At 42.4% G+C, this 26,770-nt stretch overlaps 1 protein-coding gene across 10 annotated transcripts in view; it reads right to left on the bottom strand.

The window, feature by feature from the left end:
• Nucleotides 1-26,770, bottom strand: part of DAAM2 (dishevelled associated activator of morphogenesis 2) — a 216,917-nt gene that overhangs the window by 49,466 nt on the left and 140,681 nt on the right. For all 10 annotated transcript variants that reach the window (XM_083497181.1, XM_083497178.1, XM_083497174.1 and 7 more), the window contains 9 exons: nt 20,551-20,884; nt 14,142-14,252; nt 13,795-13,898; nt 12,802-12,868; nt 10,970-11,087; nt 9,427-9,565; nt 9,070-9,128; nt 7,817-8,001; nt 5,912-6,226 (listed from right to left, as the gene is read on the bottom strand). In XM_083497181.1, coding sequence (XP_083353307.1) covers nt 5,912-6,226; nt 7,817-8,001; nt 9,070-9,128; nt 9,427-9,565; nt 10,970-11,087; nt 12,802-12,868; nt 13,795-13,898; nt 14,142-14,252; nt 20,551-20,884 — 1,432 coding nt within the window. The remainder of the gene's footprint in view (nt 1-5,911; nt 6,227-7,816; nt 8,002-9,069; nt 9,129-9,426; nt 9,566-10,969; nt 11,088-12,801; nt 12,869-13,794; nt 13,899-14,141; nt 14,253-20,550; nt 20,885-26,770) is intronic.

Below are 26,770 nucleotides of genomic sequence, written 5' to 3'. Positions count from 1 at the left end.
AGCGAGAAGCTCAAAAGCTGAACTTTGGAAAACTAAATTTTCTGTGGGAGCAATGCTTATATTCATGAGACAGCACAGGCTCCACCATGAGAGTTAAGGACGACAAACCAAACCATCCTTTTTGCTATGTCCACTGCTGTCACCAAAACTTCATTTTTTTTCTCTGGCTGTCTCCACTAAACAGCTCTTTAACCTTCCAGAATTGGCCCAACCTATTTTCAATACTGGGTAGAATAGCATGTCACTAAATGACAAGGCCTCAGACCAAATTATTCTAAACCAAATTATGCCTTTACTTAAGGAATTATGCCTTACTTTAGTAAGGCAACAAGTTAAACAAGTTTTGGGGAAGCAATTTTAGGGGGGGAAACCACTATTTTCGCCATTTGAGTAGTACAAATGAAAAAATAAACAGATATTAATGGCTAAATTTATATTTCTCTATTATTGCCTAGCTTGACCTTCCTGTGTAAAACTTCCTGGTGGAGGGAAGCCTCCCATTCCCGTGCTGACCCTTTTTACTCATGGGAAAATGGACGGCTGGGACAGACAACTTCCTTACACTGCATTCTCATTGCTCAGTTACGAATTAAGAAATTTATAGCTGCTTTTCATCAGTCAAAATGACTGAGTATTGCGAGTGAAACAAAAGATTCACCTAATGACAAATTATTCCCTTAGCTCCAGAAACATAGTTATGGTCGCTAATCAGCAATATAAAAATACAACAAATACTTGTTCTTTTGGTTCTTTTTAAAAAAGTTACTTCATCTGTGCATCATTCCATTTCCCCGCTTAATGAGATATTTTTATTCCATGTGAACCTTGGAGAATTAGTTATCTGGCTTCTCTGCTATGCAAAAAGTTTTAGTCCATTATGAGAAATCAGACCTGTGAACAAAATTTCCCAGGACTCCCTAGAGATTGCCTAAGACATAAAGCAAAAAGTATTTGGAGCACACACAATTAACCAGAGTACATCTTTATAAGGAACTGGCCCTGCAGATTTGTTTCTCAAATGCATTGTACAATCCCATTGCCTCATGTCACTGTGCACTGACATACTTGAAATAAAGTACAGTCCTCTGGGAGAGAAACTAGAGATAAGCGAAACACAGAGAATGGTCATAGCAGGATCCCTCCCTACAAAATGGTTTGTTTCTATGCCCTCTTGCTAGCAAACTACATCATAAACCCAAACCCAAGCATGCAGTCAACTGCCCTAAATGCACTAATCTCTGTTTTGCCATGAAAAGAGAATCAAGGAAAATGGAATGAATTTTGAACATGGGGATGCAAGGCCTGTTCATGATCAAAAGAACATGCTGAGGACTGTGATTTATCATTCATTTTTGGCCTGGCTATAGACAGCAGAAGAGACTCATTGCCAAGCCTTTTTACTTTTTTACAGTGCAACTGGCTATTTCCCTGGCCGAAACATAGACAAGGAATGGGGAATCTGTGGCTCTCCAGATGTTGCTGAGACTACTCTTCCCATCATTTCCGAGCACTGGCCATGCTGGCTGCGGGTGATGGGAACTAGAGTCCAATGGTATATGGAGGGTTGACCATCTCTGCCAGAGACCCCTCCCTCAACAGAATACCCTTGTACCCAAGCAAATGCCACATTTCAGGTTACTGTGGACTTTTGAAGGGAGTTCTTGTTAGGAAATGGGACGTGCTTATTTCACTGAAAAGGCAGTACAAGTTTCAGCATAAATTGTTCACTTCCTCATCCTTGGAAACTCTGAATTCGTCAGGTACATTCATTATGCACAAAGTCCCCACAGCTATCCACAAACATTGCTTTATTTCGTTATTTCCTTGTTCTTCACTGTGGCCCTTTCTTTCAAGTGTCTTTGTCTCCAAATTTTCATCCATCTAGGGCAGTGTGGCGTTTGCCTCCTAGGTGGGTCATAAGGAAAGGCTTAAATGAGTGTGAAGTGATTGGCCAGTGGGAACACGAGGGGAGGAGTTAGAGTTAGAGTTGGAGTTGTGTGGAAGTCGGAGAAGGAAGAGGGAGGATAAGTCTGTGGGTTGGTCGAGTTTTGATGTGAGAGAGTGAGAGAAACTGATAGGAGGAGTCAGATAGACAGTTGGGATAATCAATTAACAGTTATTAGGAAACTAAGGATAAGAAACTGACAAGAAAAATTAACTGAAACCATAAACTTGATCATGCTTATAAAATAAACTTGATTATTTGTTTTAATGTTAACAACTGTCTGGACTCAGGATGTACCCGAGAGAAATGGGTTGGTGGCAGCGGGGAAGTGATCATAGTGGTGGCACAGGGATCAATAGACCGTCAAACATCCGGGGACCCTGTGTGATCGCCACAGGCAGGCACGTCAAAAGTCTGTTTCAGGGACCTAATGTGGCCTGCTAGTCGATTTAATCAGGCCCCCGTGGCAGTATATGTCCTGGGGTAAAATTGTAAAAAAAGCTCAACTTCAATCCTAAGAAAAGCTCAACAACTTTGGTCGGCCCTCATGCATGTTCACTTCATCAAATCTGGCCTTCTTTGGAAAAAGTTTGGGCACCCTAGGGGTTTTATTTGTCATTTTAGAGTCTATGAGCTGAAATGTATGCCCTACATTTCCTTCTGGGAAGCAAGCAAAACATTTATTCCAGAATGCCGAAGCATTTCAGTTCTATTTCTTAAGCGGCCGGGTAGCCAATGTGGTGCCTTCCACATGGGGTTGCCACAAAATTCCCCTCATACTTGACCATCAGTCACATTGGCTGAGGCTGATGTGAGTTGGTGTTCAATAATGTCTGCAAGGCTCCATGTTGGCTGCTCCTGGTATTAAGGTTTCTAAAGAGTCATTTCATAGAAGGTGTTAACCACAGGCAAGTTAGTGCAATGCTTCCATGTGTTCAGTATCAAATGTTTCTGACTGAGTTAATGTAACAAAAGTAAGGGTGTCAAGGGAAATTAGCGAGTTGTTGCAGTTTTCTCCCTGGAAACAAAAGCATCCTTCACCCCAGCTCTTTTTGAAGTCTTCCTCTTGCGGCCCAAGAGCGATGTAAATTGAGCAGCTTGACAACAAGAACTGGAAAACATTTCCACATCTTTAAGATAAACAATACAGCTGTATTTTCCTCCTTTGTTAAACAGTGACCCTAATAAAGTCCTGCAACCCTACATTGTAAAAAGTTAGGCCTCCCACTGCAAAATCCAGATTTCTTCATCAGTTATCATTGTTCCTGTTAGGCTGCACAATCTCAATTAATTCCTTGGAATAGCCAGTAGGAACTGGAATAGACATCTGCCAGATGCCATATGGTGTAACACTACTCTCTTATTTTTACCAGTCATAGAAGATGGGCTGGTGGACCAAAGGCTGAACCAGAGTTTAAGTTAATATTTGTGAGGGCCAAACTACATGCTGTGCTTCAGGTCTGTGGGCAGTATGCAACTAAATAGTTGCATTAGAGCAAGGGTGAGGAATGGCACAACAGGCCTACCACCATCCCTAAATCTGTTCTGAAGAGTTGGGGGGAAGCCCAGATCAGATCTACAGGATGTTCAGGGTGAGGAGCAGGAGAAGGGGAGAATGCTCTGTTGTGCAAGGAGCAACCCTTGTGCTAATACTGTATAATGATCACCATAGTGCTACACAGAATACAACCCTGAGATTAGATCTTCCTACATTTTTGCTTTGACTGAAATGCAACTGCAGAAAGAACCCCCCTCCCTCCATTGCTCACAGCTGAAGATCTAAGAAAAGGTTTTCCAAACTCGGGTCTCCAATTGTTTTTGGACTACAACTAGTGGTCAGGGATGATAGGAATGGTAGTCTAAAAACAGCTGGAGACCCACATTAGGGAAACCCTGATCTAGGAGAAGGGTTACCTTATCCCTTTCTTCAGTACTCTCTCCTCCATCTAAGTTGCCCCCCCAAACTGCCCCTCATGGGAAAAACAACAGTATTGTCCTCCCTCCCCAGGAAAGCAACAGCTCTGGGTGTTATGCATGTTCCGATTTAGGTAAAGGAAAGGGGTACAAGGAGAGAGAAAGAGTAATTGATCATGAATTTTTCACATGGCATTCTTTGCTCTGTGGTGATGGTGGGGTCTCAAGGCCTCTTATAAGAACATGACTAGAGAGCAATCAAACAACCTGAACTAAAATCAGCCCACCACTTTAAAGGGAAAAACAAGCTGTGTGAGTTGAAGGGCAACATCATGTGATGCCGTAGGCCTGTGCCACTTCAGATGGGACATTGAGGGGATGAAATAAATTCCCTCCCACAACATTAAAAATAAACACCCCACAGCACATGCCCTGTACAAAATACAACACAAAGAATAGAATGTGATAGCTTTCTAGTTAAAGCTAAAGAACCACCACCTCTGGAAACAGAAAAGCATTCACTAACCAGAAATATTAATCATGGCAAACGCTTATCATATCCTCCCAATACTATTCTTGCAGGCCCCAAAATAGCATTTGCATTCACCTCTGAAGCCCCCATTTATTAGCACAGCTGCCTCCACTCTTAACCAGAGAGGAGGATAAGTCTGTGGTGGCTGCATGCTAAAGAGAAACACCTGTGTGTCTCTCTCTACTTTATTTTCCCCTCCCACTAGTGTGTGTCTTTGTGTAGTTGTTACATCTTTCCTTCGAAGCACTAAGTCCTGTGTTCTGAAAATGAAAATAAATCTCAGTCTTACATTCTCTCCCACAGCCCCACGTGGCTCTGACAGACAAGCACAGGCGGAGCAGCAAATACTTCACTTCATCTTATTTTAAAAGAAATTGGAGGGGGGGGAGAGAGAGAGAGAGAGAGAGAGAGAGAGAGAGAGAGAGAGAGAGAATTCTTGTGGCATTCCAGAGGTCCCAGGACACTCATTCCAAATGCCTGAGTTGAGTCCTGAGTGACTTGGAGTCTAAAAAAGAGTGTGGATTTCTAGGCAGTCACCCAAATTCAACACAGACGCTGTTCAATCTGTGTGTTTTTTCTTTTTTCTTTTTTAAAAAGAAAACAACAATGCCAAGAGAGAAACAGGGGTAGGAGGGAATATAGGGGTGGGAGAGGTTACAGATCTTGGACAGAATGAATGTGCCATGCAAAAAATTAGTCTGGAGACTCCTCCAGAAGGATGTGCTATGAAGAGTTTTACCAGGGTTGGGAGAGAATAGGGCAATTGTATTCAAGCATGATTACATAATGCATAAGCTGTCATCAATATTGCATTTTTTCTTAGAAATCATCCCTGCAACTATTCAGCGTTTCACACATCTGAATCAACCTGGTCCTTTCAAAGAGGGGCCATGAATAATGCGGAAGGAAGGAGAAGCATTTTACACTTTATCTTTAAAACCTTGGGGCACTTGAGCATATTCTCTTTCTTGTCAGGAGTATGAAAGATTAAGTTTCTAGAACCACCAAATGTAATGCATTTTTGCAGAACTTCAAATCTCATCAACTCTTGGTCAGGAAATGATGTTCCTGGGCATGCTCAAATGCATCCAGGCTTTAAGTAATATGCTCTCACCTTCAGAAGGGTATGCTTGCCAGAAGGAAGGGTGGAGCCAGGAGCAAAGCCCATTATCAGCTAGGCTGGAATGTGAGACTCCACTTATAATGGAACTACTCCTTCCAGACTGGCATGTGTGCATGTGTGTGTGTGTAGGTCGAGTCCAAATGTCACTCAATCCAAAATCCATCAACACCTCTTTTAAAATATAGAGCAATCCAAAGATGCCAAATATAAAATTAATACAATTGCCAAGGTCTTTCAGTGAGCACCTGTACGCTCACCCACAACATTTTGTGCCTGAAGGTTATTCAGCTAGAAATTCCTTCTCAGGCAACCAATTTAATAGAAATAACCAGACAATATCCGGTAAACCTAAGCAACAGTCACAAGGTCTACACAGAATGGCTCTCCTTCCCCTTACCTCACTCAGCTTGGCCCAGTTGAAGGACTTCAGCGGATGAGACGGCTGTGGGGTTGATTTCTTCTTCAGACTGCCAGTGCCGCTGAAGGTGGTGGCGGAGGAAAGGGGAGGCATGCCCATGTTGAAGAAAGGCGGTGCTCCGGGAGGTGGAGGAGGTCCTCCTGGGGGAGGAGGTGGAGCAGGCGGAGGGGGGCAGCTGGAGAACGGAAGTGGTGGTGGAGGTGGCGGCAAAACCTCCGGAGCTTGTAGAGAAGAGGCAAACGGGCCACCAGGAGGTAGCTGAGGAGGGGGAGGGAAGGAAATGCTGCCCCCTTGCTGGAAATAAGAAGAGAACATTCTGATTAGTGTTGCGTCAAAAACAGGTCCATTCTCAGGCCAGATGTTTTGCGTGTTCTGGCATTTTGAAAGGCAGCAGGAAAGAATTTTGGCAAAATCCTTTTCCCTTTGTCTATCTATGTTTGCCACAATGTCAGTGCTGCTCAGTCCTGGGTCATGCCGATGGCCCACCTAGTACAACAACTGGCCATCACAGTGGCCAACCAGATGCCCATGGGAAACCTGTAAGTGGGACCTGAGGACAAGAGAACTCTCCCTCCCTTGGTTTTCAGGAACATTGCTGCCTTGGATCATGGAGGCAGAGCATAGCAGCTCAGTGGCCTTATCCTCCCCACAAGGCCTCCCAAGATGTAGGACTCTTCAGGGAGGCATCAGTGGGGGGGAGGGAACATGGATGCAGCAAAACAAGTTTTGAAAAAACATAAGGCAGAAGCCTCTGCTGATACTCTTCTGGTACGGTCTTCACCTCTGCAATGTTTTTGTTATATTTCCCCTGCTGCCATCCTCAAAGATGTGCTTTCGACTTCTCAAGGTTCCTCAAAAATTGTCCACTGCAGAACTTCTGGTCAGGCTTTAAAGCTAACACAGACTAACAGCAAATATAACAGGATGTCAGCCTCACATGGGAGCTCTATTCCATCCTACAACAGCAGGAACATTCTGAATTCTCACATCAGGCAAATGGCTGCTGGGGAGAGGGACTTTTTAAGGTAGTGTCCAAATATGGAATTCCCCCTTCATATCCATTTCTCTGGCACCATCTCTGTTATCATTCAGGCACCTAGCAAAATCTGTTCTGTTCCATCCTGCTGTTGTGGGTGCAGGGGCACAGGTTAGCCACCTATGCATTAGAGCAGGCTGGAGACACCCCAAGACAGATCAATGGGCAGAGAGAGTTGGGGTTACTTACAACTAAACACAGCACTTACCTTATGGTACAGCATAGTTATAGGTAAAGGGACCCCTGACCATTAGGTCCAGTCGCGGACGACTCTGGCATTGCGGCGCTCATCTCAAATTACTGGCCAAGGGAGCTGGCATACAGCTTCCAGGTCATGTGGCCAGCATGACTAAGCCGCTTTCTGGCAAATCAGAGCAGTGCATGGAAATGTCGTTTACCTTCCCGCCAGAGCAGTACCTATTTATCTACTTGCACTGCATGCTTTTGAACTGCTAGGTTGGCAGGAGCAGGGACCAAACAACGGGAGCTCACCCTGTCGTGGGGATTCGAACCGCCAACCTTCTGATCAGCAAGCCCTAGGCTTTGTGGTTTAACCCACAGCGCCACCCACGTTTGGTACAGCATAACACATGCATAATCCCACAAGGAATAAACTAAAACTGAAGCGGTGAGCAAAATAAAATAACAGAAAGCATTTGATGTATGGCTACTGATTCTATTTTCTTTATCAGAGGGCTCATGAACCTTTCAGCAAGGGTATAACTACTTGCAAACTTTTCTTTCTCTTTAGAAAAGGGCAGATGTACAAAATTAGAACTTCACTGTATCTCTTTTCTTTTTGTGTTTGTGCATGCTATGGAAGGAGAAGAAAAATCTCTGTATCCTACCGAGAACTCATTGAGTTGAGTTACAAGGTCGGTCATTTGGTCCCGGGTTTGACGTAGCTCCAGAGATTCCTTTTGCAGTTTGTCCTTCATTTTATTCAGCGTCTTCATCATTTCATCTTTCTCCTGGGTCTTTATCTCACATTCCCTTTCTTTCTTCTCTAGCCTACTCATCAGCTCAGCATGCTCTGCCGTGGAAAGAAGACCAAAGTGCGATGAATGATTTCAGACAAGCTACTCAGTCAAAAGCCATGAATAAAGGGAACAATGGGTAAGAAACATAATTGTAAACTTCCAGACATTCTAAAGGCTGATTCTTGATAGCTCAGTTGGTTAGAGTGTGGTGCTAATAACACCAAGGTTTGATTCTTGTATGGGACAGTTGTGTATTTCTGCATTGCAGGTGGTTGGATTACAGGAAACGTTTTCAGCAGGGGGCCGGTCCACTGTCCCTCGGACCTTGTGGGGGGCTGGACTATATTTTGAAGGGTGGGAAATGTACGGATTCCTATGTCCCCCCAAATTGCCCAGAGATGCATTTTAAATAAAAGCACACATTCTACTCATGTAAAAACACCAGGCAGGTTCCACAAATAACCTAGAGATGCATTTTAAATAAAAGGACACATTCTACTCATGTAAAAACACTCTGATCCCAGGACCATCTGTGGGCCGGATTGAGAAGGCAATTGGGCCAGATTTGGCCCCCTGTCCTTAGTTTGCCTACCCATGGATTAGATGATCCTAAGGGTTCCTTCCAACATCACAGTTCTATGATTCCATGATTATAAATGGCTTGGTTTGAGGAGTTGCATTAAAACTAGAAGGTAACCTGTAGCTCTCCAGGTGTTGGATCACAGTTTGTCTCATCCCTGACCACTGGCTATTTTGGCTGGGGTTGACGGGAGCTGGAGTCGAACAATATCTGGATGGCCACAGGTTACCCACCTATGATATAGATGCAGGTACAGTTTTTGAAGAGAATCAGCAGGTGTTTTCTAATGAGGAGACATCCCCAAAACTGGAAGCTTTATCAAAATGTCAGAATCAGATTTGCATTCAAATGCTAGCTCACCCAGTAGGCAACTGGGTTAAGTCACCTATCCTTTAGGCACAATTCACATCTATAAAACAGGAACAATAGTGGCCTACACAATCATGCATCCCTAGAACGCTGTCATTCACTCCACTGCTTGGAGATCTGTGGTTCAATCAGATTCCCTCTCTATTATCCAGAGTATAAGATGGCCACATACCTTTTCGGAATTTCTCTGCCTGATCTCTCCACTGTTTCACTTCATTCTCATTTACCAACCTGAATGGAGATAAAGCCAGATCAGCTTAGATCTATACCCAAGTAATTAAATACAAATATTCCTAGGAGAATAGAAAAAACCAGCTAATTTCTGGTAGGATTCATTCTCAATACTATTACTAACCTACTAAGGTAAAATTAACATTCTCAATGTGAATGCAAATTGTACCAGATGAAAAGGTGACATTTATCCACAAAGAACAGTTATCTCCATGCTGATGAAATGTCATATAAAAGCAGGCCTTGTCCTTAACATGCTGCATAATATTCGGCTATTGGCAGTTAGCATGCTTCTTACATTTTAATGATGTTCTTGACATTGAAGTTCTCCAAAGGAGCTATATCAGGATCATCCCCTCGCTCATCCTGAAGAACAATTTGCTGCAGTATCCTGTCTAACAGCTGCCATTGTTGAAACGTCCCCCCATTTCGTTTATCTGCAACGACAAATGTCAGTGAGGAGGTGCATCTAGATAAATGGCTTTGATGAAAATCCCTGCAAATTTTCATTGAATGCTAAGACTGAGCCCTTCTTGATGACTTGGTTCCTATTGTGGTTACTTCAGCCATTCATTATTTTAGTGAGTTCCCTTTAGAGCCACACTGGATGTGATTATAAGGCAGGAAGAGGAAGCAGGAGTGCAATCCTAACCATATCTCCACAAAAATCAATACTATCTAGTTCGGGGCTTCAATGAATTCACTTTGAAAGAGAACTTTGTGGAGATGCGCGCCAGCTCCTTTATCTTGTGTTCAAACCTAATTTCTGAAACCAGCTATAGTGGATAAGGAATCTCATATTTGCTACTGAAATCAAATTTCTACTTCAGGGGAAAAGATGACCAAATATTCCTGGCAGATATTAATCCTACACCAAGCCTTTGCCTAACTGTACTGATTGGAAGCAACTAATCTGCTGTTACTAGGCCATTCAATCAGATGGCTTTCAATCCCCATATTTGTATCATATGCCTCAAAGAGAAATTACTAATTTGATTTTCTAATTAAGGCATGGGAACTTTCTACTTATCCATTCCCATGCGGTGCCAAGCAAAAACCAAGCCTTTTCTGTGAAATTCCCACTTAATAGCAACAAGAGTTTTCTCTTTTTTAAAACAAAAACAACTTCATTCTGTGTCAATTAAAGGTGGCACCTGTTTCTCAGACCCTGAGCACAAATGTCCTTTCTTGCCTTTCTTAATAAACAATAATTTAATCAAGAAGGATTTGGTTTCCAGTTGGACAGCATCCATCTACTACTTTTTAAAGAAGAAGTGGCTGCTTCATGTTTGGAGACCTTAAGTGGAAACAAAGAAGAATAAGAAGAAATATGAGAAATCCCTCGTGCAAGCATGCAAGAGGCATTATCACAAGGACATGCTCCAGTCAAACAAAAGCACTCAAAGAGAGTGCCGTGCAAGTCTAGTGAGGGGTGTGGCTTTAGGAAAGTCCCAAGGACCGGACAGAGAGGCCTGGAGGGTCTCATTCAGACCCTAGGCTTGAGATTCCTCACCCTTGCTGTATACTAAGCACCTACTCATACTGGCTAACTCATCTGGCTTCTTTCACCAGCCAATCCTCAAATACTTTCAAGAATATTTTCAATGGTCATATTAGAGACTTTCATATGAATGGACTTGGCTAGGTTTCTCACTAAACAACACAATGGAAAGTAGGGCTCAGGAAAAAAAGAGTGGATTGACTAGAGTTCCACTATAGGGGAGCCCAATTCTCCAAAGCTCCAGAAAGGTAAGGATTCAACAAGCCATACTTCTGTCATTCAGAAAATCTTCCCAGTCAGGGAATTCTGCAGTACCCACAGGAAGAAGAAATATACTCACAAGGCATTTGCAAGCAGTGCTGGAGTACAGATAGTAAATATGGATAAGCATCTGTGTGCTTCAACCTCTTCTTGATCATCTCAAACATCTGCGAGGCGCTCTTTGTGTCAATATGTGCCTATAGCAAAATGAAACATGGGAAGGTGCAGAGTGAAACAAGAGAAATCTCCTAGTTTTGAAATCCTATGAGGCATCTAGTATTAAAATCTCAGAAGGACTGAAATGCACACCACCATTTGTGAAGATATGCTTCAAACTGAAAAAGAGGGGGAAGGAGGCTTGGCAGTGATGGGTTACTTTGATGACAAATTAAGTCTAAGGCAATTAGGGACAGAATATGGTTTACAAGGCAAGACATGGGGATGGTTGTTGTTGCTGTTTAGTTGATTAGTTCGTGTCCGACTCTTCGTGACCCCATGGACCAGAGCACGACAGGCACTCCTGTCTTCCACTGCCTCCCAGAGTTTTGTCAAATTCATGTTGGTCGCTTCTATAACACTGTCCAACCATCTCATCCACACGGGGATGGTACAAGTGCATATAATAACACCTTGCTATCAGCAGCACCAAGTGGTGTGTGTATATGAGAATGAGCTGCATGCTGAACACAAGAGGTAGCATTTTTGTATCACTGAACACTGAGATTTTGAAGGTCAATTCAGCTCAGCCCATAGTATTGAAGGAGCTAGTTCCTCACTGCAATATGTCATGCTACTCCACTTGCCTGAGAGAGGAGGAACCTGACTTTTAGTGGTGCTACTCCGACCCAGCAGATAAATTTTGGAAGGATGGGGGGGATACAAATCCTGTTACACCCCATGAGAACTGCCCTGTGTGGTTCTACACAACCAGTCTTTTTCTATATGGAATAAATGCTTTATAGCTGACAACAGGAAAGGTTAACATGCATCAAAAAATTATATTGCTTCTGCAATTTAAAAAAACCCACCTTAAACCTGAGGGACAAGCAATAAAAGCAGCATAATTCCATAGCTATAGTGTTGACTGAAATCATGAAAGCACCATACGTTGTTGTTTTGGTGCGCTATTTGTTACTTGTAAAAAGAAAAAAAAAGAGCTTCACTGGAAACTCAAGAGCTAATCTGGGGCAGGTGCTTGGCTCAAAGAGCAGGGAGCTGTCCACTGGGACTCTATAATTGATGGTGCTGAATTTGGAAGCTCCATGTATGGTTAAATAACAGAAGCTTACATCATCGAGTCAATAGAGTATGAGACCGGAGCAGTGTCACTCCAAACATCTAGCTTGTAGGGACATTCAATTTATCCCACAAAGGAGCATCTTCCAGCTCTAAGTGAATAAAGTCCAAGATAATCTAGAAAACAAGACTCCAGAATGTAGGCAGACTATAGGTCCAAAAGACAGGGAAAAAGCAACAGCAACAGATGGAAGGGGACCAATCTGATGAGCCAAGCCAGTAGCTTCCACAACATCCAAGTCCAAGCCTGTTATGGCTCTCCAGTACATTTGCTAAATACTTGGAACAGGCAACCACATTAAAAACAGGTGAACAAACAACAACTAGACAGAGGAGCTTTAAGTATTTGGTGCCATGAAGTTGAGAGACAGAATCCTGACATCATCTAAATTCATCCAGTGCCACCAGTCAACATTGCTGACTGCTTTTTTTCGTCTGCACTGTAAATAAGAAACAGAGCAACCCATATCTCTTTAGTTGTGAGAAAATCAGATCCTCACCACATGGAAAAATGGGGGGGGGTCATATAAATTTATACTAAACAGCCAAAGCAAACAGGAAAGCTTTTCTGACTTTTTTAAAAAAATAAAAAAGCCTTTCCAGAGAAACACTCACCACTTCAAACCTCTTTGCAAGTTCCAAGTCATCTTCATTTCTTACCATCTCAAAGAAATCTAAGTGCCTAGAAGACAGAATAAAATAAAGTCATACAATCCACCTCTTGCTTGCAATAGTGCAAGCTGGGTGAATGGGGAAAGACTGTTTTCCACTGAAAGAAAGGATAAAAAGGGAAAGGTGCTACCTTTTCCTTAATTCAGCTTGGTCTGATGAGCTTATATTAAGTTTTGACTTTCACAATGTTATGCTTCCCACAGAATAAAGTATTTCAATGCTTGTTGAACTTTAAATCCAAAATAAATGATAAATACATAATGAGAATTGGGAGTGGGACCTACCGAGAAGCTGTTAGAACAGACAATTGACAACTCCCATCAGCTTCAGCCAGCATGGCAAGTTGGGATGATGGTAATTGTAGTCAAACAACATTTACAGTGAAACAACATCCCTGAAATGAACTAAGGTGTGCATACAGATAATTTAAAAGTGAATGTGCAGAGAGTTTACAGTAGATATGCAATGGACATGTGTTTGTTGGGATCACATCCAGTCACTTAAGATTCCAAGCTTTGCACTACAGAGTCTGTGGGCCTTCAATCCATGTTGATTGACCCTCCCATCAGTATGACATATGGATACAACATCTCAGAGTAGACTCTGCTGTTTGTGAAATCCAAGGTGTAGCTATCAATAGTAATGTTGCCCGAACTCCAGAAATTACCTGTACTGGAATATACATTTGCTCACTATCTGAAAAAGTGTCCATGCACACAAAAGCTTATACCCAGAACAAACTTAGTTGGTCTCTAAGGGTCTACTAGATATTTTTTTATTTATTTCAACTGCATCAGACCAACACGGCTATCTATCTGAATACATTTGCTCAGTATGTGTATGTGTGAATTGTCAACATCAAGCCAAGGGGAATTTGTCCATCACTGGATATTGATTACACAACAGCTTCATATTTTCCCAGCATATATGGCTCACCTATCCAGCGTTGCATTTTCATGTCCTCTGAGCTTGTCAATAACAGGTTGAATGCCCAGCATTAAAAACTCATATCGTAGGTGCAATCGAAATTCCAAATTGTCCTAAAGGAAAAGGAAAACAAATAGATCAAGTCATCAGAGGGGAGGGGATCAGGCTGATTCCAATAACTGCTATTCATCAGTTCCTGTTGTTCCTATCAGCTATCCTACTGTGCTTCACCACCGAGCTAGGGGATAGATACCCTACTTTTAAAAAAGAAATGCTCAAAGTGGCTTACAAATAATAAAATATACATATAATAAAACCAAACCCACATAATGCAACGAACTCTGTTAAAGACTTACCTCACCAGTACCTGCATTCAAAACAGCATTAATAAAGGACATGATGGCAGTTTTGAGATTCACTTCATCTCGATATCGCCCCAGGCTCCGGTCGAGCTCATTGAGTAATGACTGCAAATGAAGAGCGAGAGAAAGTAATGCACTCTCTACCACTGTAATGCTGAATTTCATTATAGCTCCTGCCCAGAAACACACAGAGCACAAGTTATTGTTTAAATGATTAGAAGAGACCGAAGAGAGGCTATGAGAGAAGCTTATGAATGCAAGACAAACATTTCTGCTTGATAACCTAAAATGGTTCAAAAACGTATTTTCTGCTTCACATTATTTGCTTGTTGAAGCTTGGGATATTAAAGCCATCAGTTGGATTCCCATGATGGCTTATAAAACAACAAACCAAATTATAACAAAACATGAAAACAAGAACTTTGAAACACCACAATATAAAAAAGGGATGGGGAATGTCTGCCCTGTGGGACAAATTTGACCTGGCACAGGTCTCTTCTAACAATGTGTTAACTTTTTGTTTACAAAATTATCAATAATATAGAACTACATTTAAATGTAACAGATCAAGGACACAATGCCCCATTCCCTTCAAAGAGCTAGAATTTTCAAACAGTTAGGACCTCTTCCCAAGGAAGTCTGGGAATTATCTCCTCAGCAGAATTGATGAAATACAGGTCCCAGAATTCTTTGAGGGAAACCATGATAGTTTGAAGTGGTATGATACTTTTTTAAATGCATAGTACACATGGGGCCATAATGGTTTTTCCAACTGTTGATAATGGGTGGGAAAATAAAAAGCTAAATAGCGATCAGCAAGAAAAGCTGCCCTGGGTCACTCTTAGGATTACTATACATATTATAAATCAATGCCAAGAAAGATAAAACCAACTAAAATTATTCAGTTCATTAATTGCACTAATATTTATACATGGCATTACACTGGAGCTGAACATGATCTTCATGCCTCACTTCATGAAAGACAGAAACATGAGGCAAAACTACCAAAGAAAATAAGGTCTTAAGTGCTGTGAAATTTTGCATTGTGAAAGTTATCTGTTTTTATTGTTGCTCCTAGTGGTGGAGTACCATACCTACAGAAAGCACTGCTTTCTATTGGATTAGTGCTGGTTTATGCAGATGCTATTCTTTAGGCCAATTCCTCCTCCTCCTCACTGGAGTGGCTTAGTAACAGTGAACAGTTGAGACCAAGAGGCTATGCCGCAACCATTGCAGACGTCTTGTCGCGGACATTATACATTTGTCTGCTTGACCATTTTCTAGAGTTGTTCTTCATAGCTAATGTGTAATTAATGATACAGAATCCAATATTTTTTAAAGCAGGATGTTTGATGGGATATGGGCTGTAACTCAGCAGAATATCACCTCTCTCTCTCTCTCTCTCTCTCTCTCACACACACACACACACACACACACACCTGCACCTTATGCATGGTTGTATGAGAAGAAATCCCAACACATGACCTCCTGCCCATGAGTAGGGGGCTACACGTGACCAGGAAACTTGACTGTGTGGGTGTCCCAATCACATGGATTCCCTATACCGGGGGTCTGCAACCCGCGGCTCCGGAGCTGCATGTGGCTCTTTTACACCTTTGCCGCGGCTCCAGGGCGGATACTAGCGAGGGGAGGAGGCGCATTGTGCGCCCCCACACTCCCCACTGTGGCGGGCGCTGTACTGGCTGTGACGTCGCATGGGGGCGGTGCATGCGTTAGTCATGCACCATCCCGACGTCACCTTCCCGCCCGCTGTCAGATCGCAGCTCCGGAGATATATTTATTTTAAATGTCGCAATGGTTTTGCGGCTCCCAGTTTTTTTTCCCTTCGGAAACGGGTCCAAGTGGCTCTTTTTGTCTTAAAGGTTGCAGACCCCTGCCCTATACACATACTGGAACCTGTTCACTGGGCAAGTCCTTCTCACACGTGGTTGGGTGTGTATGCATGGAGATGCTTAAAGAACAGCCCCATTCCTCTCTACATGCACTTTCACCCTTCATTACTTTCAGAAGACTGTTACAGATTCACAGTGTGCACCCTTCAAAGATCAACCAGCTGCGCAGAAGCACTAAATCAAATTGCTCTTAGCATAGAGTCAGCTAATTTGACAACAAAGACCAGATATGCTGAGTAAGGATTCTTCCTTCCTGCTTAATAAGTTCCTTCACCCCTTGCTACTGGACAGGATTGATACTGATCCATAGTTGCTTTTCTGTCACGCTTGAAACTTGGAAGTTGGGACAAGGCAGCCAATGGTTATGAGAGCAGAGGGGGCAGCAGAAAGCCAGGGGCCTACAATAAATTTGAGTTCACATACTTCCATAATGGGATCCTCAAAGGAGCATGTTTTACCTCTGGAGACTCTATCTAGCACTCCGCTTCTACACACATATTTTTCCGGGGGCGGGGGATCACCTAACAAAGTATTTGTCTGCATATCTTTACTAACACACACACTTTTGCACACAATTTCCCCTTATATAGATAACTGCATTTCAATTCACACACTGGTCTGGGAAGTGATAATTAGGTGGGATCGCAATAAAATGTGAGCCAAACTAATTATGCTACCATCACCCAAATCCCTATTTGAAATTCAAAAAATCCAGGGAGAGACCTGGAGACAGTGGATTTCAGAAGTATCCCTAAAAGTGGCTACTGGCCACTAGCTTCAGCTGAAACACAGTCCATTTCACCTCCACCCTGCTCTAGGTTTTCATCTCTAAGCCTGTTCCACAAACTGTGAATGTTACTTCTCTATTCCTTGGTGGGCAAATCAAGAACAAGACTCAGCTTTGTGTTCCCCGCCATCTGAACCTGTCTCTGACCTAAGCTATTTTGGTCTTCAACCAAATTCAATATTTTCCCATTTGCCAGGACCATTTCTTCAAGTTGTCATCGTTCTTTTTTATTTATTATATTTTATTTTAAAAGGAGTAAGCACTTCAAACACTGCAAGTCAAATAAAAGCAACCAATTCAGCAAGCTGCAGAAACAGACAGGAGTGGGCAGGGGGTGGGAGAGATGGTCAATCCTATTCCTTTGGACTCAGCAGAAGTTTTCAGCATATGCAAACACAGTCGACATCTGCCACTCTAAAATTATGTGAGTGAGGAGAGGAGAGCTCAGAGCTTCTCTCTTGCACCTCTGACATTATTGGAAGGACTTGAGTTTTTTTCACTCCTTCTAGACAGATGAGGCCTTACAGTAACTCATAACTACAACATTAACATTAAAAAAAAAGATGAAGGTAGAAGGAACAAGTGGGAATATGAAAATAACTTCTGAACAAACATAATGTGAATGCTTGCAGAATCACAGAGAGACAGGAAAAGTAGAGAGCAAAAACAATCAGAGGGCCGAGACTTAACTAATATTCCAAGTTGTGGATTTCCTTCCCAAAAGAAGTTGAATTAGGCCCATCCTACACATTTTAGGCTTTTAAAAATGTAAAAAAAAAACCCACATTAATTTCTCTGGCCTTTAACGATGTTCAATTATGTTAAGTAAAGGTAAAGGGACCCCTGACCATTAGGTCCAGTCATGGCCGACTCTGGGGTTGCGGCGCTCATCTCGCTTTATTGGCCAAGGGAACCGGCGTACAGCTTCTGGGTCATGTGGCCAGCATGACTAAACCACTTCTGGTGAATCAGAGCAGTGCATGGAAACACCGTTTACCTTCCTGCCGGAGCGGTACCTATTTACCTACTTGTACTTTGACGTGCTTTCAAACTGCTAGGTTGGCAGGAGCAGGGACCGAGCAACGGGAGCTCACCCCATCATGGGGATTCGAACCGCCGACCTTCCGATCGGTAAGTCCTAGGCTCTGTGGTTTAACCCACAGCGCCAACTGATGTTTTAATTGCTCTGGTAGGTCCCTATGCTCTTTTCATTTCTGTTTAAAATGCTTTAACTTGTTTTAGTATGTTCTACTCAGTGGCTGCATTCACATGTCATGTTAAACCATAGTTAAACATGGGCTGTGGTTTAACACAAGTGAGCAGGGTTCCTGCTTCATTCCTTCTCTTCTTCTAGCTATGCTGTGCTGGAAGCAACTAACCACAAGCCTTGCCTTGTTATATTGTCCAAACCTGGGTTTGGCTACAATTCATGGGGTGTTGTTGTTTTTTGGAGAGAAATGAATCACCTGCTGAAGTTTAGAAAACAGGACAAGCTGTGGCTTTTGGTTTATTGCACCCAGCACCAGGAGCAGGGAAGCAGATACTTTTGAACAGCAACAGCAGTAAAAGCATCAAACCTAAGATGCTATGAAGCTACATGACAATCTCCTGTTCTTGACTTCTTTTAATATGAGCATCAAGATCACACGGAGTCAACAGATATGGTCAGCAGGAAACAGAATGAAACCATGGACAGCGGATAAATCCTTACCTCAAAAACATTCTGAGCAGAGGAGGACATAACATTATCCCCTCATTGTGCTTGTAATAAAATGTTGTCTTTGCTACAACTGTTAGACTTTAGATCATATGGGGAACCAGTGGCTCTCTAGATGGGGTGGGACTCCAGCTCCCATCAGCACCAGTCAGCATTGGCCAATGGTCAGGGATAATGGGAGCTGTAGACCAGCAACAATTGGAGAGCCACAGGTTCACCATCCTTGCTTTAGACCTACATGAGCATTCAAAATGATAGAAACAGTCCAAAGTGATAGAATTCATCCCTTGACTGAATATTCAAGATTCGAATTATTGCATCTATTATAGCTGACACCAGCACTTCTGATGCCAATATTCAAAGGGAGAAAGATGAGTTGAAGGCATTCAAAGTTACCTTGCCTGAGTTTAACTCTGGCCTCTAGGAAGGAACATTGCAGAAAAGACCATTTTGGCATGACGCAAGCATCAGAGGAAGGAAAAAAAACCACACAAACAGGAGCACGTCCTCATTGCTCTTAAGAAAACAAAGAGGAGAACATTCATCTTTAATTTCTTTTCCCCATCCAAAAATATTTGATGGGTAATTATTTGTGCATTCCACACATTCATGGATGAGATAGTGAGTTGGCTCTCTGGAGGCTCATAAAAACTTCTGCAAGCTATTAACATCAACTTATCAAAGGACCAGCTGTACTCTGTACAGAGAGTCATGCTACTCTCTGTACTGGGTAAGAAATGGCTTTCCTTCCCCATTACTTTCAGATGGTTTTAGTCTCTTTAAAAACACAACAACACAGAGAGAGAAGAGATGTGAGTGAGGTTAGGCTCACAAGAGCATATGGGTTTATTTGGCATAGCAACCCGGTCAAGTTGGGACAAAGGATTAAACTCTGATTGAATGTTGTCAGGGCCATGCACGACCAAAAATCCCTGTCAAGCACACAAGGTCAGCCTGAGCCACCTCCACAAAGACAAGTTACAGAAAGGCTTCCTCAGATTAGTTACCAGGCAATAAATTATATTTCTCTCTCTCTCTCTCTCTCTCTCTCTCTCTCTCTCTCTCTCTCTCTCTCACACACACACACACACACACACAATTACACACAGAGAGACAACTGCCTTCCAAACATCACAGGCATTTAGCCACTAAGCTTCTAATGCCCAACTCACAAAACAGCAATCCTTAAAACAAGTTTTGAGTACTGCTTATAAACCATAGCCAAAACCGAACTCTCCTTATTTATGGGGTATTCCAAGTGTGCGTGCACAGGTAAATATATTTATAAAAACAAAGAGCAATCACTAGACTAAACTGCACCCCTGTTTCTACATCTATTTACATAGCAATACTGCAGTATATTTGCCACATAAGCATCCCTGTTTACACAGAATAGGGGGAGGGAAGGAGATGAAGCATGTTCCTTAACTTGATTTAGCTTCACAATTCCACACTGTGATAGAACTGAAGTTCCAGTAAATCTTTGCAATGGTCAGGTCAGGAGTCAAGCTGTAATCTTGCCTGCATGGCTCACTTGGAGAAGAATCTTCAGGGACAATCCAAATGTGCAAAACAGCTGATGCACATCACATAGATAGAGATCTATGTTTAATACCCATCTGGGCATAGCCATCGTGACTAGCAGCCTGAATCAATGAATGCAACCATGTTGGCACTTCCTTTTTCAGTGCTTAACTATATGTTGTACTCATTGTGTGGCTTGTAGCCACATTGTGGGATTTTAAAACATTAATCCTAGGTGAAAAAATATATATCAAGGGGACAGTACACAGAGAAAGGCCACGAGTACAGCTAAAGTACCTTGGTATCTGTTTCAATTAGTGATGTTGTGGTGGGGAAGCTCCCAGTGGAGCTTTCTGTCTTCCGATTCTGTCTGATTCTGCTTTATAAACATTAAAATAATCAAGAGCCCACTCTAAACGTAACATAGCATCTGCAATGGTTTGCTCCAAATGCACGATTTACCTGGAATCTTGTCCTCTCTGCTGCATAAACCTGGTAGTGAAGCATGGCCTGCAGAACCTTCTTGTGACCTCCAGGCACTAAGCAAACCGCCCCAAGGATCTCCAGCACAGCAATCTTGGTTTTTATGTTCTCAGTCCGTAAACTCTGAGAGATTATATTGATGCTTTCTGGATGGGCCAGGACGTGTGCCCGTCCCTGGGAGTTGTTCATCAGAGCCTTGATACACCCTATAACGGATGTGTGTATGCGGCTCTCGGACGTCTCATAGTCCATGCTCTTCAGGAAGTTCAGCAAGCAGGTCAGGCCATCCAACTCAATAAATCTCGTCACAAACCTGAACGGAGGCAAGAAGAGGGAAATAATATCAAGGCCCTATGTGTAGGAATAGAGAACTGAACAACTAATTTATCATGTTACTCTGAAAAAAACCACACATATACAAGTGTAACCTGAGGATCCTCGCAACCTTTTCATCAGCAGTATAAAGAATGAAATAAAATATTTGCACATTAGGGCCAGGTCACATCAGCATCTGATCAAATAGTAAAATTGCCTCTTTACCGCACCATGTTAGGGTCTTGATAGCATCTGAGCAAAGTCCTGTAACTGGACATTCCCCTGCATGCAGCGGGGGGGGGGGGGAGCTACTTGTGGAAAAACTCAGAGAAGAATAATTAAGATAGAATATTTTCCTTCCCATCTAATTTCTATGCACATTGTTTTATCTGGGAAAGCATTCATTCATGCGTTTTCCCATCTCCAGTTTGAGATGATGTGCAGTCCAGGAAGAATTTTACCACATGCTGTTTGCATAGCCTAATTCTAGGCTTGCTGCAGAGGATTCCAAGATGTATGTGTTATTCATTACTACAAACATTGCAATCAAGAAAAATGTCCATGGTTAGGTTTGAATGGCTTAAGAACTACTTCGTGCTTGGCAACAAGTGAGGACAAACCCCTTACGAATTGAGAGGTGGACGTTTTTTGATAAGCAACAGAGAATCTCTAGATATCCAGATGTGGTTGGAGTACAATTCCCATCAACCCCAACCACTGGCCATGCTGGCTACATCCAACAACATCTGGAGAGCCACAGGTTCCCAATCCCTGCTTTATAGCTTTAGCCGTGTAATGAATAAAACAAATAGTTCAATTCTGAGAGAGAGAGAGAGAGAGAGAGAGAGAGAAATTATTATAACTCATTGATAAGTGCCTTTGAAATGGAAATCAGAAGGATGAAGCCTTTCAAGCCAAGGATGGAGCTGACACATTTTCAGTGCTTCTGGCACAGTGGTTGCATCTTGTATATAGTTGTGCTGTATCTAATTCACATATTTGCAGTTTTGAGACTTGGCAGCAGCAGATCACACAACTCCAAAACATCCTATTGTTTTGGATTGCCTCCTTAACATATTACATATACACTATTTATAAGCTTTGCTTTTGCTCCCATAATATATATAAACAAAATATACACCAGTAATATGGGATCTGGGGTATGCTCTCTTCGCTCCAACAAGGACATTTGAGAGTCTGTGTAGAACTTGGACCAGATTGGCTGACTGTCTTATGATCTACCCCTTTAGTAACTTCATCCAGTTGGTTTCGTCCAGAAACCAGGCAAAACCAAAATACATTCAGTATGAGGTCTGGTGCCTCTTTAAGCCTGACCTTTAAAAATTGGTCCATGCAGGCAAGCCTTGAGAGTAAACACAGATACCACAAATAGTTACACAGAAACGTGTTAAATGGCAGTGATGTGATCATCTGTTGAGAATAACAGGACTCACTTCCAGCCTCAGCTGATTTAAGCAACGAGCGGAACATTTCTAGTCTTGCATTTCTCTTCTCCAGAAAAGGCAGAAGTTGTTTGGTGTACGATACGCAGTTCATTCATTTAAAGAGCATCTTCACATTTGCACTGTAATGCTGGTAATCACCTGGGCCTCTAGATGAATTTGTGCTTCTGCCATGGTTTTTAAGGTTCAATATATGCAGTGTGTGGCATGAACCTTTCTACAGGTTGTAACTATTCTCTATGACCTAAACAGGGTGTGGCCAATTTGTGGCATGGATGTCACAAGGAGTTTATAGCATGCCTGAGCAAGAAGAGATGGGCCATGGACCTAACTGGCACAGAGCAACCTTTTCCAACCTAGTGCTCTCCAGATATTTTGGACTATAACTCCCGTAATTCCTGACCTCTGGGCCATGTTGGCTGGAGGATGAGAGGAGTTTTGTCGTTCAAAAAATCTGGAGGGTATCAGGCTGCAGAAGGCTAGTGTAAAGCAAAGCCAATACATCTGCCTGACACTCCAGTTTTGCAGAGAAGAATGGCAGATCAAGTTGATGGATTATGTTGAAATGGCTAAAATGACTGGAAGAATCAGAACTCAGGAATACTGAAATTTAAATAAGGAATAGGGGGAAATTATAATTTATCCTAAAAAAAACCATTGCAAACAGTTAAAATTGTTAGTAGGACTGGAATAATACTTGTAGTTTAATGGTGAAGTTTGAACACAACGGAGAGGTAAAATATTTAGATTATTATAAAAGATGCAGAAGGAAATGATTAACAATAGGACCCACAAAGGGGTGGAGGGAAGTCCAGGAGATTCTTTGGAATTTTGTTTTGATGTTGTATGTTGGATATGTGACTGTAAAATTTTAATCTGAAAAACCAAATAAATAAATTTATTTTTAGAAAGACACTCCAGTTTTGCGCTGCCACTTGGTCCACAGCATAGTAGACGTAAGCCTAGCTCTCACATACTGTATATTGCTATAGGACTGGTGGTATAAAAGGGTTTGGTGGTTATAACTCTTCAGAGTGTAGGTGGGACTTCCATAACTGAATGTTCCTCAATAATAGAAACAATAAACTCCACACATAAAAAACTAGAAATCCAGAAAAGGAGTTCTAGTCCTACCTTCTCCCTAATATCCTGACTTTCTACATGCACGGAACATGGAAATGTTGTGTATGAAGGAGTACTCAGTTACAAGAGATCCCACCTAGAAGGGTTTACTAGTTAATCTGCTCCTTAAAGCTGCACTAGGATGAATTGTTTTAAATCTAAAATGTTCTGGGGGAAAGACAGGCCACCACTTCCCTGTACACACTGCAAAACTAGCTGGCGGAAGTGGTACATGAAGCCTGCCACGGCCTCCATAAGAAAAGTAGCACTGCTAGTAAAGGATGAGGCTGTGTGGAAGGCAGGATATTCCCGCCCTACCCGCAGGCAAAGCAAAGTTTCCCAAGCTAGCTGAAGCAAAGATCCTTTACATGAGAAGGCAAGAACACCACTAACAAATCCTGGATCTCTGCCCTTCCTGAATTTGGCAACAGAATAGGCTTAATCAACCAGATAGAGCAGAGGTTATCAGAAGTGTGACAAGGCAAAACTCGGCCAAAATAAAGGATGCACTCCTCTGTCCTTAAAAATAAAAAGAGGGTGGAAATATTTATTGGCAACAGGTGGGGAAACTCGCTTTCTTGACACCTTTCCATTTTCTTTACGAAAGCTCTGCTGCAATCCCTCAAGGTCCTGCCTGTTCCCAAGCAGAGCTTTTTAAAATTTTCTTTTTCGCTTTACTCTGCCTCTCCAAGATCTATTGATGACTAACAGGAGCAACAGTACAGCTTTCCCATATGCTTCTAGCCTGAATTTTTTTTTATAACCCCCGTTGTTTATGGCGGCAACTCACAGGGAAAATTTCACTTCCTTCCAATCGTTTCCTTCATTTTATTGTGGGTTTGTCCCTAAGCAATGTGGTAATTGGGCCAATCTGTTACTGTGCCTTAAAGCTGAAGCACACATAGTGTCTTATGTTGTGTGCTAGGTTTTTTTCCTAATTGAGGGATGCATTCAGCTGCTGCTCTCAAAAGTTGATTCTATTATGACACTTACATCCCAAAGGGCCTATTCACTGTCCAGAGAGAAATCTTAGTACAGAATGGATCTATGATTCTCAGTATAAAGAAAAAGTAACAAACTGAACCAAGCTGTACCATGTACCATGAACATAGCATCTCTTTAACTGCCAGGTCTGCTTCTTAAAAAGAATAAAGGGCTTCAGTAGGTGGGGAAGGAACACGCCCATCAAATAAATATGATGCAGCCTGGTCCATTTATTCCCTTGTCACTAAACCTCAGCCTGTATGAAATACTAAACTCCACAGGGTTCCCATCACCCGCCACAATTTCTCCAGAGCTTTGAACCTCAACATGTCCACTGATGCACACATCCCATGCTCTTTCCAGTCATCTTAACTTTTGCTCCCACAATCCCAAAAGAATAGATTCTGCAGATGTGCTTGATTTGCTGCAATTATTCCAAGCACACAATTCAGATTTCCTCAGTACAAAGGTTGGCCTTCTTTGGCAAAAGATGCACAATCCAAATTCTAATTAAGTCAGCAGGCCATATAAACGCTACCCAAAGTTAGCAATTATTATTGCAAGGATATAGAGAAGAACATGATGTGCAAAGGTTAGCCACCAATGAAACAGGCATGATTAGAAAATGAGCATCGGGGTCAGGGATAGGAAACCTGTGACCTTTCAGATGGCTCAGCTTCCATCACTCCTGACCAATAGCCATTGCTGTCTGGGGCTGATGACAATGTCTGGAAGATCCCAAGTCTCCCCCGCCCCGATCTAGACACTGCTGTTGGTACTCCAGATTCCATCAGCTGGGTAACTTTGCAGCTTCTAAGTATACAGTGCTACTATCAAGGAAGCACTGAAGGGACTCCAAACAGCAAGCTTTCTTCTTCAATTCCAAGCCTAGTATTTTGATGGCCTCTGTACGAAGCAGCTCACGAATGGGATCTGATGCAGCCACGGGTCCCTCCATTGCAGCCCATTAAAGAGGGAACTGGCTCACTCATCAGTCACTGGCACACAGCCCACTTGGCAACTTACACATTGAGTCACTGGAAATTAGTTGAGACGCGGGGACTTAACTCAAAATTTAGCTTGGCTATAGCTATGAAGGAGAAGCGGGGGGAGAAGTACTTCGGGTTGTAGCCAGCGATTTAAGAGCAAAGACTTTATGTGACAGTTTGTGGGTGCTGGTGCTGACACTCATTAGGGCTGTTATAAACAGAGGAAATAAATGCCTGCTGTCGGGAGTAGCCAGCCAATATAATGCTGGGGGGGGGGGAGCTGTACTTGAGTGGAGAATTCCCATACCCCACTCCCACAGATTTCACAAAGAGGAGCCTGTCTCTAAAAAAAATAAAAAATAGACTTTCCGGGAGTGATAGAGTATCATGGTGAATGGAGGTTGTGGAGGTGAGATGACCCCATGCTTACTATAACAACCAAGCGGGAACGTTTTTCTTCTCTTTTGAGCATGATGCGAAAAGCAGCAGCTGACTAATGGCCATTAGGCGCCATTGGTTACAAATGAAAAATCTTATTAATATTAAATAATAACAAGCAACAAGGGTAGTGCTGTAGCATCTTGAAGGTCCCAAATTCAATCCCCACCATCTTCAGGCAGGGCTGGAATCGTCTCCTGTTTGATACCCTGGAGAGCTGCAGCCAATCAGGAGAGAGAATACTGAGCTAGATAGACCAATGTCTTCTTTCTATGCTCCCTCCCTGCGAGAAGTGAGGTTACAGGGAACCAGGCAGAGGGCCTTCTCAGTAATGGCGCCCGCCCTATGGAACGCCGTCCCACCAGATGTCAAGGAAATAAGCAACTATCTTACTTTTAAAAGATATTTGAAGGCAGCCCTGCTTAGGGAAGTTTTTAATGCTTGACGTTTTATTGAGCTTTTAATTTTCTGTTGGGAGCTGTCCAGAGTGGCTAGGGAAACCCAGTCAGATGGGCAGGGTATAAGTAAATTGTTGTTGTTGTTGTTATCCTGTGATGTAGCTTCTGCCTGTCCACCTTTTTTTTTTACAACTGTTTTGCTTACATAAATAATATTATGCTCCTTCCATCTCAGCAAACATGGTTATACCCCTAATTACCATTTTTTCCTTTATTATACCAGACAATTGGGATAGCTTCCAGGTTGTTGCTAAGCTGATTTTAACAGCACTTCATTAGTTACTGCAGCCTAACAAGATTGCAAACAGATTGTATTATATTTTACGCCCATTAATTTAGTAAACCTCTGGATTAGCCTGTTCCTTTATCACTTTACAATCCTATCAAATATGAATGAAGTCTGCACTTGATCAGGGAAGACAGGAAGCCC

This window comes from Podarcis liolepis (genome assembly GCF_965112155.1).
Source record: "Podarcis liolepis genome assembly, chromosome: 3".
Taxonomy (NCBI): Eukaryota; Metazoa; Chordata; class Lepidosauria; order Squamata; family Lacertidae; genus Podarcis; species Podarcis liolepis.
The sequence above is the reverse complement of the archived record's forward strand: the minus strand, read 5'-3'. Positions and strand labels throughout refer to the sequence as shown.